General features: G+C 46.4%; 4 protein-coding genes across 4 annotated transcripts; 3 read left to right on the top strand and 1 right to left on the bottom strand.

The window, feature by feature from the left end:
* Positions 1–1,816: 1,816 nt before the first annotated feature.
* SAMD00019534_032120 (hypothetical protein) lies at positions 1,817–2,499 on the top strand (the record flags this gene model as incomplete). The annotated part of the gene is made up of 2 exons (XM_012901345.1): positions 1,817–2,350; positions 2,488–2,499. The coding sequence occupies 2 exons, from the start codon at positions 1,817–1,819 to the stop codon at positions 2,497–2,499; spliced, it is 546 nt and encodes a 181-aa protein (XP_012756799.1).
* Positions 2,500–4,223: 1,724 nt separating this feature from the next.
* Positions 4,224–5,363, top strand: SAMD00019534_032110 (hypothetical protein; the record flags this gene model as incomplete). Its single annotated transcript, XM_012901344.1, has 2 exons — positions 4,224–4,611; positions 4,684–5,363. 2 exons carry the CDS (start codon positions 4,224–4,226, stop codon positions 5,361–5,363), a joined length of 1,068 nt encoding a protein of 355 aa, XP_012756798.1.
* A 285-nt stretch (positions 5,364–5,648) lies between these two features.
* SAMD00019534_032100 (hypothetical protein) lies at positions 5,649–8,168 on the bottom strand (the record flags this gene model as incomplete). The annotated part of the gene is made up of 1 exon (XM_012901343.1): positions 5,649–8,168. The coding sequence occupies one exon, from the start codon at positions 8,166–8,168 to the stop codon at positions 5,649–5,651; it is 2,520 nt and encodes an 839-aa protein (XP_012756797.1).
* A 1,260-nt stretch (positions 8,169–9,428) lies between these two features.
* Positions 9,429–13,769, top strand: SAMD00019534_032090 (hypothetical protein; the record flags this gene model as incomplete). Its single annotated transcript, XM_012901342.1, has 2 exons — positions 9,429–9,477; positions 9,538–13,769. 2 exons carry the CDS (start codon positions 9,429–9,431, stop codon positions 13,767–13,769), a joined length of 4,281 nt encoding a protein of 1,426 aa, XP_012756796.1.
* Between the last annotated feature and the right edge of the window lie 29 nt (positions 13,770–13,798).

Raw genomic sequence — 13,798 nt, 5'->3', positions numbered from 1 at the left:
ATTGGACGTTGTTGTAGTAGAGCGCAAGGAACTGAATCTCGACCAGGTGGTGAGATGGAACGAACAGTCGAGGTATGACTGTGTCACAGCCTGGTGGTTTGCATTGGACGCTGCGAATGAAGACGATCAGCGTGTCGAGATCTGCTGAAGAGTAGACTTTGCCCTCGACGGTGAGGCCGCGGACATGTTTGCTCTTTCTCGTGGGGGCAGATGACGAAGGGTACGACCTGAACAGTCGTAGTATGAGCTTGAGCTTCTTGAGGTAGTCGTCTGGTAGTAAGGCGACGCCTGGGAAGAAGATGCGCAATTCGTAGAACGAGTCGCGATGGGGAGGGGCGACCGTGTTCATCGGGGCGAACCTCGCTAAAACACTGTCAAGTCCCATGTTGCCCTGTAACCTTAGTGTATCGACGCTCGACCTCGAGCGATTGATTGACTGTGTAGAGTCTTGCTAAGGACTTATTCAGAACGAAAAACAGTTAGTAACTGTATCGCTCGTTTCGGTTTTTTTTTCAATGGTGCCAAGTGGACAGACCAGAGTTCACTACCAAGTGGCCAAAAAAAAAAATTTTGGGGCTAAAAGCAACTCCCCGTTCGGGAATCGAACCCGAGGTATCAGTGTGAGAGACTGAGGTGTTACCAACTACACCAACGAGGATTTGAAAGATCTCTCGCTTATTTTTGCTTTTGTACTGAGCTTTTTTGCTTTTTTTTTAACCAAAAGTTAGGAAATTAATTTCCTGAATTGAAAAATAATAATAAATTCGGATTGAATTTTTTTTCTACAATTTATTTTATAATTTTTGTTTAATAATGTTCTCTGGTAACCTTTACAAATCCTAACATATACATTAAACCAAAGAATACTAACAAAGATAGAGGAAGTAGGAACAATAATATTATAGAAGCCATTGCCAGTACTCTGACACGGTGAATGGGAGAAGATAGGTATCTGAAAGCAAGTATCCAAATAGGCCAGAACAAGAATCCTGTAAGGAAAATGAACAGGATATGTCTTTTTGATCTCTCAACTTCACTTGAGTCATTAGTGAGGGATATACTTGAAGATGATTGTTCTGGATTAGCAATCAACATTGGGGAAGTTGGAGGATAGAACATTTGTCCTTGAAAATAAGGTGATTGTGAATAGAATGTACTGTAGTCATGTAGTTGTGGAGGTAAACTCTGAGATTGTAATGCTTGTTTTTGTTGTTGTCGTGGAGGTTGTCCTTGTTGTTCGGATATGAAGGTACCATATGTTGAAATTGAAGAATTATGATGATTAGGAGATTGATAAGGAGATCCTGATAACCTTTGATTTGAATTAGCTTGTTGATCCATTATTTGGTTATTGTCAATTAATTGAGTATAATTATATTTATTATTCTTTAGTTGGTCCATTCTTATTTTTTTTAACTACTCTCCTTGATAATATATGTATTTATCATTTGAAAGTGTAATAAATATAATGATTGTGACTAAGGTCTGTCTTTAAAGCCCTCACCCTTCAAAATAAATATATGTATTAATTTAATTATCCAAACTTGAACACATTACCAAAAGGGGGCATCACATCTAGATGAATTGTCATTTCGAATAAACCAAAGTAGCTACTTTGGTTGACCAAGAGGTGAACTAGTTCATCTCATTTTAATACTCATTATCTTGAATGACAGGACAATAATAATAGGATAAAGAACACTGACTGATGCAAGTTGCAAACAACAACAACAACAACGATACTATTTCACTTCTCAATCATGACTTTAATGAACAGCCAATAGACGAACAACTCGATATCAAATATAGAATACTTATGGGTTACAAACCATTGATCAAATGTTCATCAAGCCTAACTACACAACAACAACAACAACAACAACAACAACAACAACAACATCAACAACAGAACAAGAATAATAATAGCACTACAACAAAGAAACATAAAGATGAAGGTGATGAGCTAAACAATCAATCAATTAAGAAACAACGACTTGTGGTTGACGAGACTAAAGTGACTCAATTGAAATTGTTGAACAAACATAGGACATTGTCACATTTGGATGCCTATGATCAGCCATTCGATCTACTAGTCAGAACAGATCTATTATCAGTACACTCGTTGGTGTCTTCCAACGACATTGACGTTGCCAGAGGTGTATCATTTCCATCGAGACTCCTTATTCCTGCCGATCAATGTCGCAAATCGCTCGATATCATTGCCTCCAACATAACAAACATACTAAACAGTGGAATGATGTCAGCAGACATTGAGCAGGTCAACAGAGACAGCAACCCATACTTCCAACAACATCGTCAGCTCTCCACATTAGAGCTTGAGTATCAACAAGTAAGTGGCTATACCCAATTGTTTGATTTGACCCTCGAACGGTGGTTACGTGGGTGACATGACTACACCTGATATGCCAAGTCGCTGACCGTTCCACGACCCTCCAGTCACAAACAGATTATCTCTCCACACAACAGGCCTTCCAGTGACCAACCATTCCACACAGATACTGACAAGATACCGACCAGATACCATGCTTGTAGTTACAGTGAGTAAGATACCCACAAACTAAACTCACATATCGATATCTGGAGCTGGTGCTCCACATACACGGCGACACCCGACCCACCCAATCCCACACAATGGCAGGCCATTACCCACCTCGGACCTGCTGTGGTCCTCAATCAAATCAGGACTTTTATTTGATTTGGAGTCGGACTCACCCCGCCACTTTTGGGCCTTGTGTCAATGCCGGCTGGTGGCCTTCAAACGCTTCGGGGCAATGTCCTATGTCTTTGCTTCCTGTTGTGGCATGCCCATCACCATTCAATTAAATCAAAAGTAGCCTACCTATCTGCTAGATACCAAACCTGACTTACTTCAACAACAAAAAAAACAGGTATACTTGCTGTGTTGTAGAATAAACATTACAACACCATTAAAAGTATATATATTTATTTATAACTTGAATCAAATATTTATTTATTTATTTATAACATAACAGATACAACTACTTATCAGTGTGAATTTCATTTCAGAGTAGTAGCGACAGAGCATAAATCGAAAGTCGTATTACGATATAACAAGCAATAGAATCTCAGGGTTATTGCTCTTGTTGTTGGAACTCCTTTATTTATTCAAAGAGTTTGATAAACAGGTTATAACAATCACTTGAACGAAAAGGTATAATAGTGAAACATACTACATTTTGTTGTAATATTGACTTCCAGGATGTGGTGGAAGACATCCCTCCATTCATTCAAACAATCACAATCACAATCACAATCCATACACTCATTCACAATCATACATACAAACAATCAATCAATCAATCAATCAATCAATCAATATTGATTGAGAAACGGTCAACCCCTAATGGGTGACATGTAGTCGGGTTACACACACACAGACGTCGTATTTTCCAACTTGTGTTGTCCACACTCAACACATCAATCACATCACACATCACTAGTTGTCCATCAACTCTGCCTTCCAGATGGCAACACATCCACAATGAACATCAACAGCAACAGCAACACCAACAGACACTATGTCTCTCGTTTTATGACGATGATGATGAACTTGTGTCTGTTCGATGCAAGGTATAATTAGATGTTCGTTTGATTAATATATGCCAGTTGTGTTGTTATTGCCCTCACCAATTAGATCTTGGATCCTCTGACTACTACTACAGTTTGAAACTGACATTGGGAAGCATACTCATACACAGACACACATACAGGCATACATAGACACACAGATTTGAATCGATTCCAAACGATCCCAAATAATCAAGCCAACGACAGAGAGAGAAGCGTTTGTTTCCTTAAAGGAACATCAATAGATAGGACAGCAACAGCAACACACCACCACCACTTCCTCTATCTTCCAGCCACAGCCACAGAGTTAACATCCGACACCCTTCCATCCATTCATCCATCCGTCCGTCAATCACTTGGCGCCCCGCGAATTGTTTAAAGACAATCAATCCATCAATCAATCCACACCAACCACACCGATACTTAATATCCAACAACATCTATAGAGAGATAGAATAACCATAGTTGTTCCCAATTAATTAATCAATCAATCATTCCACTCTCTCACCACACAACTCAATCAATTAGCATTCAACCAATTAATCAATCCAAACAATACCCATAATATCTACAACCAACAAACATAATTATATAGACCAACACAACACAACACAATGACAGCATTGCACACTGAAAAGCCAGCAGCGACTGGCAATGGAAATAATGAACAATCAGAGCTGGAGCTCAAGGTGTTCAAGGTGCTGGCGGCATTCTCCCAGAGTCTGGAAAAAAGTCTAATCACCAGCCAGACATCGGTCAACGAGCTCTGTAGGTCACTGAATCAAGCGCCCAAGACTGGACAGCAGGAACTAAAGAGCATAAGTCAACTATCTGACCAAACAAACGTTGGTCTGCTAACTATACAGATGGTGCGATGTGTTATACAGCGAGCCGACTCACTGTCCAACCAAATCGCAGCACTACAACACTCTGTTGCCGCATCAAAGTCAAGCAGCAACCTCAGCATCAACAACAATAATAGTATTAATAACCAACAACAACGTAATAATAATAATAATACCCGAGACGAAGTCATTGCCCATCATCAACCAACATCACCGAAACAACAAAGAGAACAACAAGTAGAAAGAAAGAAGGAGGTGGCCTTGGCACCACCTTCGGGAAGCTCAAGCCCAAGCGACACAAGTCGCTCAAACAATAGCAGCAATAGTAACAGCAACCTGAGCATAGGTGGTTCGTCAACAAAGACATTAGGCAAGACCAGAAACAGCTCGGACTTTGACACAAAGTATCAGACAGAGATGCAACTAAATGCCATGTTGTCAGAGTTCCTGAAGGAGGACTTTGAGATTGCCTCAACTCTCAGCGATGACAGTCAGTTGGACGGTGGCGACGTGCTTGTCCAGACAGAGATCGAAGAGACAGCCGACCTAAAACAGACATCTTCAAGCAAATCGCCCATGGGTGCCAGTGCTACCCTTGGCTCATCGGGATCATCTCTCAACATCTCTCCACTATCACGCTCCACCTCATCAATGTCACCAGCGGCCAACCCTGGAACAACCTCGCCGAATCAGTTCCAGTCGATGGGAAATCTACAGAATGTAGACTCGCCAGGTCGTCAGCCAGGAAGCACGACGGGAGGCGGCAACAACAACAATGGTGGCGGCGGTAGCGGAGGAGGTAGTGGCGGTGGACCACCCAAGAAGGCTTATCTAACTGACCTACTGGACCAAATTGATCAAGAGAATGGAGGCAAAGATAAGAAGAAAGGAAAGTTCAAGTTCTTCTAGTCATCATCATCGCACCAATCAGACCATCCCACTACATGTATAACAGACACTCATCAAGTATTCCGACTCGCTAAGTCATGACATCCATATATCTATCCCATATCCCCTCCCATTGTACGATTGCTACACAGCTCTTAAGACCAGCTGCATGCAGCTGCGCTCTCAATCAGGGTCATCGAAACACAATAAATGGTCCTTCTATTAATTATTATATATATTACACAAGTTCCATCTCTGAGAGATCCATTATCCAGGTCGTCGTCAATCAATCGCTATCGCTGACCATTACTGGGGACTTGGTTGTTGCGTCACTAAATTTACAAGCTTCCTGCTGCTACTGCCTCCACCACGCAGCATCTGATTGACAAACTGCTCCTTGCTCAGGGCGGTTGGCGCTGAGCCTGTTGATGAGGACAGGGGGATCTCGCGTGGCGGCGTCGTTGGCGAGGTGGAGCCATTGGGTGGCGTGACTGATATTGGCATTGTAGGTGAACGGCTGCGCAGCTCTTGCTTCTTGGCGCGTTTCAGTTTCTCTTTGAGTTGGAAGTATGACTCCATCAGCTGCATCTCCTCCATCAGCTTCTGATTCTTGGTCTCCTCCTTGTGCAGCTTCTCCACAAGCTCCAAACTCTTGATGGCAAAGAACTCAGAGTTCTCGGTCTCCTTTTGCAGAGACAGACGCAGCTCATCAATGTCTCTGATGAACATGGTGTAGTCGCGAGATGTTCTATTGTCGCGTTGTGTCCTGACGTTGTTGATGGTCTCTCTCAGCTTATCCAGCTTCTGCTCGAGCAGAATCGACTGACTGGAGGAGGGTGATGCGGCCTGGTCGTCGAACATGCTCTGTGAGCGTTGTCGCGAAAGATAGAGCAGCTCATCGGCGTCCAATTCTCGCGAGTACCTATAGTCTCTAGAGTATCTGTTGTAGTTGCCGCTGTCCCTGTTGGAAGACGACGGTCCATACTTGTTGGCGTTGCTCATGTACTGGCTGTTCTGGCTGCTGATGCTGTAGCGGAAGCTGCGACTCTCGCGATCGCCAATCCTGCCGCCCGATGTCGGTGCGTTGCCACCACTGCTGTTGAGCAGGATGGATATCCTCTCCTTGGGGCTGATACGCTTCTCGATCTCGCGTTCAATCTCGCGACCAATGTCCCTGCTCTTGCGGCGGTCCTGTGTGTCCTTGTCCTTCTGGTATCTGTCTTTGAATCGATCATAGTCCACGCTGTATCTGTACAGTTTGTCCTTATCTGGTGCCGACAATGGTGACGACGATGACGTCTGTAGATTGCTGCTGGGCAGCTCCCTGCGTGAGGACGACTCGCGCAGCTCCCTCATCTTTTCTTTGGAGTAGCGATCGATCTTCTCCTTGAGATGCTGGATGTTGGCCTTGGTGATGTTGTTGTTAAACACACCACTGGACGTCAGGTTGGGCGACTGTTGGCCGCTGATGTTGTTGTCGACGCGATCATCCGATGAGCCAAAGGCCACACTCCTGAGCATTCTGCTATTCCTATTGTTGTTGGCGCCGCCACTGTTGCCGTTGGCATTGGCGCTCTCGTATTGATTCTTGAGCATCTGATTCTCGTTGAGGAACTGCTGGAACTGCAGGTCCTCGGCGAGTTTGGCTCGTGCCCTCTCTGCAGCCTGCTGTTGTTGTTGTTCTTGTTGGTCTACATATGTTGTGGTTACTGTGAATGTGATTGGTGTGGAGTCGTGTGGCGATGTGATTGTGGTTGATGTGATGGTCGATGGTTGCTGTTGTTGTTGCTGCTGTTGCTGCTGTTGCGTGCTCGATACAATGATGGAGGCAGGACGCGAGTATCGCTTCTGCATCTCGTTGACCAACTCGGGGGCCTCCTCGATCGTGAGATAGTTGTTGAGTGCCGGACGCATCGCTGGATTGTGATGCTCGGCGAATGGCTCGTTGAAGAAGTACTCGTGGTACTGAATGGGATAGGTGACGATGGCCGGCACGCAGTTGAGTGTGGGGATCAAACAGATGGCAATGTTGGACACGGTCATCTTGTTCTCCTCGGAGCGCTGCAGCAGCTTACTGAGCAGGCCGGTCAGACACTGCATCACCTCAAAGTGCACGGGTGGCAGCTGGTGCACCAGATACCTGATCTTCTCAATGAGCTCCATATCGATCTGCTTCTTCCTACTGCCATCGCTGGCGACAAACAGTCCCGCCACCGTCTTGTTGATCTGATTCGGAACAAACACTGGCAGGTCTCTAAAGAATCGCTTGAGGAGCCCGGCAGCCGTGTAGGGCTCCAGCGACGAGACGTCCACCTCTTCAAAGTTGTCAAACAGACGAACAAACTCGAGAATGGTGACGTCGCGGCCAGGGATTCTGAACAGGCCCTCGGTGGAGAGCGATGTGAGCTCGAGATGCTCGGCCAGCTTCTCGACAATGATTGGCACGTTTGAGCCTTCGTTGCAGGGCACGTCGGCGAGGGGCACGCCAAACACCTTGTGCGAGCTGGGTCGGGAGAAGAAGATCTGAGAGGACGTTGTCGAGTTGACCGTGCTCATTGGCGAGTAGGACTGGGGCGAGTGTCCGCCGGTGCCCACGCCGCGCAGACTGTTCTGGGGCGAGTCTGACGACGCGGATATATCGCTGCCGGCGTACGACTTTGACTTGCGTCTGCTCTTCTTCTCCTTCTCCTTCTTTAGACTGCCGCCATCGCGCGAGCTGTCCCTCGAGCTGCTTGTGTCGCTGTAATCGCTCCTGTCCTTGTCGCCCCTGTCGCCCTTATCCTTCTTGTGAAATATCTGAACAGACTTTCTAAAGATATTCTTCATGGTATGTATGTGGTATGGTGATGTCCACTAGTAATATTGATATATTGTATTACTACACCTTTTATGTGTATTATTATTATCTGTTTAGGTGTTTGTGTGCGAGTAAGTACAAGTGTCAAGAGGTTTGACGAATGTGTGTTTGTCTTTGTTTGGACTTGTGTGTGTGTGTGAGAGGTGTGTGTTTATGGGAAGACCCCAGGGTCATGTGATGCTATGGACAACCTACAATTGTGTAATTAATTATTTGATTATTATATATCTATCTTATCTCTACTAATATTCAAACGTCTGATTGATGAGGGTGTTTTTCATCACACATAGATTTATCAAAAAAAAAAGAGGCGCGATCAACAACAGTTTGGGCTTGAGATCAAACAGTTTATCGTTTCGTTGACTTCCAAAAATGTGTGTGGGGGCTTTTTTGGGTCGATTCATTCAAAAAGTTCGTTGTAACAACAAAATTACTTCAAACAATGAATGATAATAATAATAATAATATAACAATGAAGATTGACAATACCTATAATGGGTAGACAATACAATAATAACTCTAGAAAGTTAAGATATTGATCAAAGTATAGAAAGTTCATTCTCTTTTATAACTTTGACATCAACAACGTTTTGGACAAACAAACAAACCAAAAAAGATTCGTTGTAGGATGTTTGTGTTTCGTGTTGATCTGGGGGCTAACCTCGGCTTTGATGGTGTGATGAGTAATGGGTAGGCGAACAGAATTTAAATCGACACACGAGTGGTAACACTCTGTTGAAGGAAGGACTTAAGGAAACACGGTCCGAGTCGGATGGACAATCGGAGTTAATGGTCAACAACAACAAACAAACAAAACAACTTAACAACAATGCAACTTGGTCAGGTCACACCTGCTCAACTACACTCCAACCAAACTTAGCCGATTAAGTTAATGAATCGTGATAGGCACTCTCTCTCATTATTGTCATTATGATGATGATGACGTCTGTTTACCCATCCCCGTTCCCAACCCAACAACATCAATTGTGTTTGTCAGTGCGTGTGAGTGAATGAGCGTGCGCGTTTGTTTGTGTTTGAACAAGAAAGGAAGTGGAAGAGGAATAGTCAGATAGTCCGTCATTCATTCAGATCCTTTGGGGCCAAGGTGCATTGGTTAGTTTGGTATATGGGTATGGGCATCATGTTAAGGGTCTCATTATTATAGAAATAACACCTTACATACATATATATATATATATACATATAAACATAAATATAGACATTGAACAATGTTCATTCATTGGGCATGTTATTTAGGTTTGATCGATGAGGACAAAAGTAAGTCTTTCAGTTCGTCAGAATGAACAAAACAGACATTGACAACAACAACAACAACAGATACAGGCTTATTGAATGAGTTTCCACAGTTTGTAAAGAAGTCATTGGTGTCCAATGTTGTGTTGTTCTTGTTGGATGAAGCATCGGCACCGATACACAAGTATATACCTACTCGAGTACATATGACTTGGGTGATGGACTTGGTGGAACAGGGTTTCTTGCTGCCAATGACCGAGTCACAATCGATTTTGGCATGTGTCGAGCTGTATCGACGCTGGCTGTTCGATGCCAAGTGGCGTCCACCACCCCTGGACAAGGACGACGAGGATGCCTTCAAGCTGCGGATCATGGAGCAGCTCACACTGGTGTTTCAACCACGCAACCTGCCGTCCAAGGAGGCGGTGGACATGCACATTGTGCTGTGCCAGAAGGTGCTACACGTGTTCCACGACATCAACAAGCATTATAGTCATCAGTTCTCTGACGAGCTGTTTGAGCACTGGATTAAACTGCTGATCGCCGTGGCCGACTGTCTACTGTGCGCCAACTCAATCGCCCATGAGTCATTTGTTCGCGCGCTCAGCACACAGTTGATCAAGGTGCTGTTCGAAGTGCTGATACACTCGCGAACCAAGAACAACACGCTCTGGATCAAGTTGAATGAGCTGGCAAAGGGCTGGCTTCATCACACAGCCTCAATCAATCAGTGGAACGACATATGTCTGGCTCTCACTCAACCCCTGATCAACACATACTTTAGCAACAACGGCGCGACGTCAGGTCGTCTGATCCCGGTCAGCCTGGAGGACGGCGCTCACACGATAACCGTGGAGATCAGTCGCGACTACTTGCTGTTCCTCTGGGGAATGATGACCAACATCATTGGCAACCCCAACGCCATCAAGAACCCAGCCGGTTTCTCATCGGCCATGATAGGCATGCAACAACAGATTGGCTTGTTCCTCAAGGCCACCAACGATGGCAACTCCATCCTCACATTATTCGGACAGTACCTGTTCGAGGCCGTCAAGCCTGTACGTGCTGGCTTTGAAGAGGGTGCGTCATTCGCCGTCGAGACACTGTGCACAATCTTCCAGACATGCTCTCCAACCAACACATTCGAATCACTATACGTTGCCAGCTACTACTCGAGCCTTTGCTCGGCGCTGTGGAGCGAGGGCAGGGTCTTGCACTCGGCGATCATTCACTCACAGTTCTTGCTCAACTCCAACATGCCAGGCTGCAGGATTCTCGTCCCTTCATTCGTTCGTGCTCTTAGTCGCGTTCTCACCACATCCAAGACCAACAGCAATGAGTCGTTGCGCAATGCATCTGTTCGCCTACTGGGCCAGATATCGAGTCTGTCCACAGCATTTTCAAGCCTCTCGTTCAAATGTTCAGGATTCATGGAGCAACAGATGATGGATTCATACCCCGCACTGCCAGTGGATGTGGCCGAGCGTCTGGACATTGGTCAGCCATTGCTCAACACATACTCTGACCTCAAGTGCCATGTGGCACACCTCGTGCTACATGCCCTCAACACTGAGATGGTGCCTGGCAATCTGACCACGTTGATGTGGTACGTGTTGCAGTTCCAACTAGAGCATCCAAATGATGTCGCCGTAGACAACTTTATCGTCATTGCCACCAACATACTCTTGAAGAAGACGGTCGCTATCATTCCAGCAGGCCCTAGCGCAGGCTATCAGTGGACGGGTGAGGTTGCCGTACACGCCCTACAGATCCTGTCCGAGATGGCAGACCATCACACTTCCATCCCGCGATTCAGTCAACTGGCTCATAGTGTCGTCAAGAAGCTCACCAGATACATCCACGCACGATGCCAGGATTTGTCAATGTCGTCGGACACTGAGGAGATGGTGGCCACTGCCCTGTCCACCGTTGCCCATTGGGCGATCGTTGACGGCTGGCTACTGGACAACAATTGTAAATATGACACTAGTACCCTATACGAGTTGATTGGAGCCATCTGTTCAGCATTGGGCGATCGATCATCGAGACTCGATTCACTTCCCATCACTTCGTCGACAAGCGCACAAAAGTCCTTAACCGTGCCATCATCGTCTTTGTCACGACCGACCACACCCCCGCCACAACCAAACATACCTCAGAGGATCAAGGAGATGGCGCAACACACCTTGGACATCATTTTGAACAGGACGTGCCAGTTCCCCAACGCCTACAACTCGGGTGTGCGCGGACTCACTTCATCGCAGTGGACCGAGACAGAGGTGATTGCCTCCCTTCGCAGCCAGGCCAAGAAGAGAGGATACGACAAATTCCCCGCCGAACAGTGCGTGAGAGTGTTTGCATTGGGAGAGTCTATCATGTTGACCCTGATCGACCAGCCCTTTGGCGACGATGGCCCGTTCGTCACGGTAGTCCTTCGTGACTGCACTGGTCGCTACGTGATGAACACTTCGTCAGCATTTGTTCCATTTACGCCCCGTCTCGATAGTTTGGAGACCATATCTACTGAGGGCGAGATACTCATCACGGGCGCAACGATGGTGCCGGCAACGATGCCGCCACCACTCGACCTGAGCAAGTCCGTACTTGTCAAGACTGCCAGCGAGCTGTACGACCTCACTGGCGAGGAGTATACGGCACTCAACGACCACCTGTCCAAATCGATCAACTTTGAGTTCAAACAACAGGATGATGAGCTGCTCAAGAATGAAGAGAGAATCCTAAAGCAATCGATCTATGGCTACAACTGCGACACTACAGTCCGTCCACCCGCCCCTCCAAGCACGCTCTACCAATCACAGAACAAGTTCATTCTCTCGCGTACCATGCTGTCGCACCTTGGTCTTTTGTCGTCCGATGCCAAGAGTCGGCTGAGTATCATGGACAGCTCTGCACAGATGTTCCAGGCACTGGACACACTTGACCAAGCTTCCGAACGAGCTCAGATTAGGATTGGCGTTGTATTGATGCAGAGAGATGACACGACAGAAGAGGAGATACTGAGCAATGTAGCATCGCCCAAGACTCATATGGACTTTATGCACATGGTGACATCACTTGGTTGGATGGTCGACCTCGCCACGCATGAGGGCTACATGGGCGGACTTGAAGTCCGTGGCCATCATGGCAGCGTTGCGCCCTACTACGCTAGCAGTCTGCAGGAATGCATCTTCCATGTGCCTTCAATCATGCCCAATGCTGGAACGAGTGTCGAGCATAAGAAACGACTGATGAGTCAGAACAATGTTGTTATCATTTGGTACACGGGAACGATGGAGCAGTACGAGGCCGGTGTGCTCAGTGGTCACTGCATGGCAAATCGTGTTCAGATCGTCGTAACACAGACACCACAACATCAGAATCTATATCGTGTGCGACTGTTCAAGGGTGCGCACACCAAGGTCAACCTGGGCTTGAGCCACGACATTGTCACGAGCAAGCAATCACTCGCCACAATACTGCGGTCGCTATCCTTCCAGGCCTTCCTCCAGATCAACACACCGTACGAGCATCCATTCATTCAAAGGAAGAAGCTGATACAGGAGATTGCTCAATCATTCATGAGGGAGAACATGGCACAGCACCAGACCTTTGGCTACATGTTCCAGCCACTCGATGAGTACCAACTACACAAGACACCAATGCCAGTGACACCGGGCATTGAAACCCTTCTCTCCAACATCGAGCAGCCCATAACGTATGAGTTCAAGCAGGCCAAGGTCACAACACACAAGCGACAAGGTTCGACACAGGGTGCGTCCCCACCAGCAGGATGGGTAGTGTCGTCAAGTAGTCATCGAGCATCACAGAATCCAAAGCCAATCATTCAAACATCGCCGATGACTTCATCACCTCCACCAAGGACCATGCCAACATCGACTACAACGTCATCCCCTCCCCCAAGGACCATGCCAACATCCAACACCTCATCACCTTCACAACCAATTTCACCAACGTCAGGTCCAGTGCACAGGGCTTCCTTTACAGTGCCATCACAGGGAATACCTAGGTCTACAATGCCCACACCTATATCTTCGCCATCATCACAACCTACTACCCCTACAACTACTACTTTTAAGAGCTCAAATCCGCCACCGCAGCCATCCAGTGCTCCAGTGCTCAAATCGTGGAGTGGCGTTCAGCCGTCCACCACCTCTGTTACAGCTCCAATACAACCATCCAGTAGCACAGCCAAGCCACCATCATCCAGCAGCAGCAGCAGCAGTAGCAGTAGTAGTGGAGCCAAGCCACCAACCACTGGTATCCAAACAGCCAGGAATTTCTTTACCAAGCGGTGAGTAGCCGCTTGTGTCCACTAGTCCACAAT

Source organism: Acytostelium subglobosum (assembly GCF_000787575.1).
Source record: "Acytostelium subglobosum LB1 DNA, scaffold: scaffold5, whole genome shotgun sequence".
Taxonomy (NCBI): Eukaryota; Evosea; class Eumycetozoa; order Acytosteliales; family Acytosteliaceae; genus Acytostelium; species Acytostelium subglobosum.
Note: the sequence above shows the minus strand (reverse complement) of the source record. Positions and strands in the feature narration are given on the sequence as shown.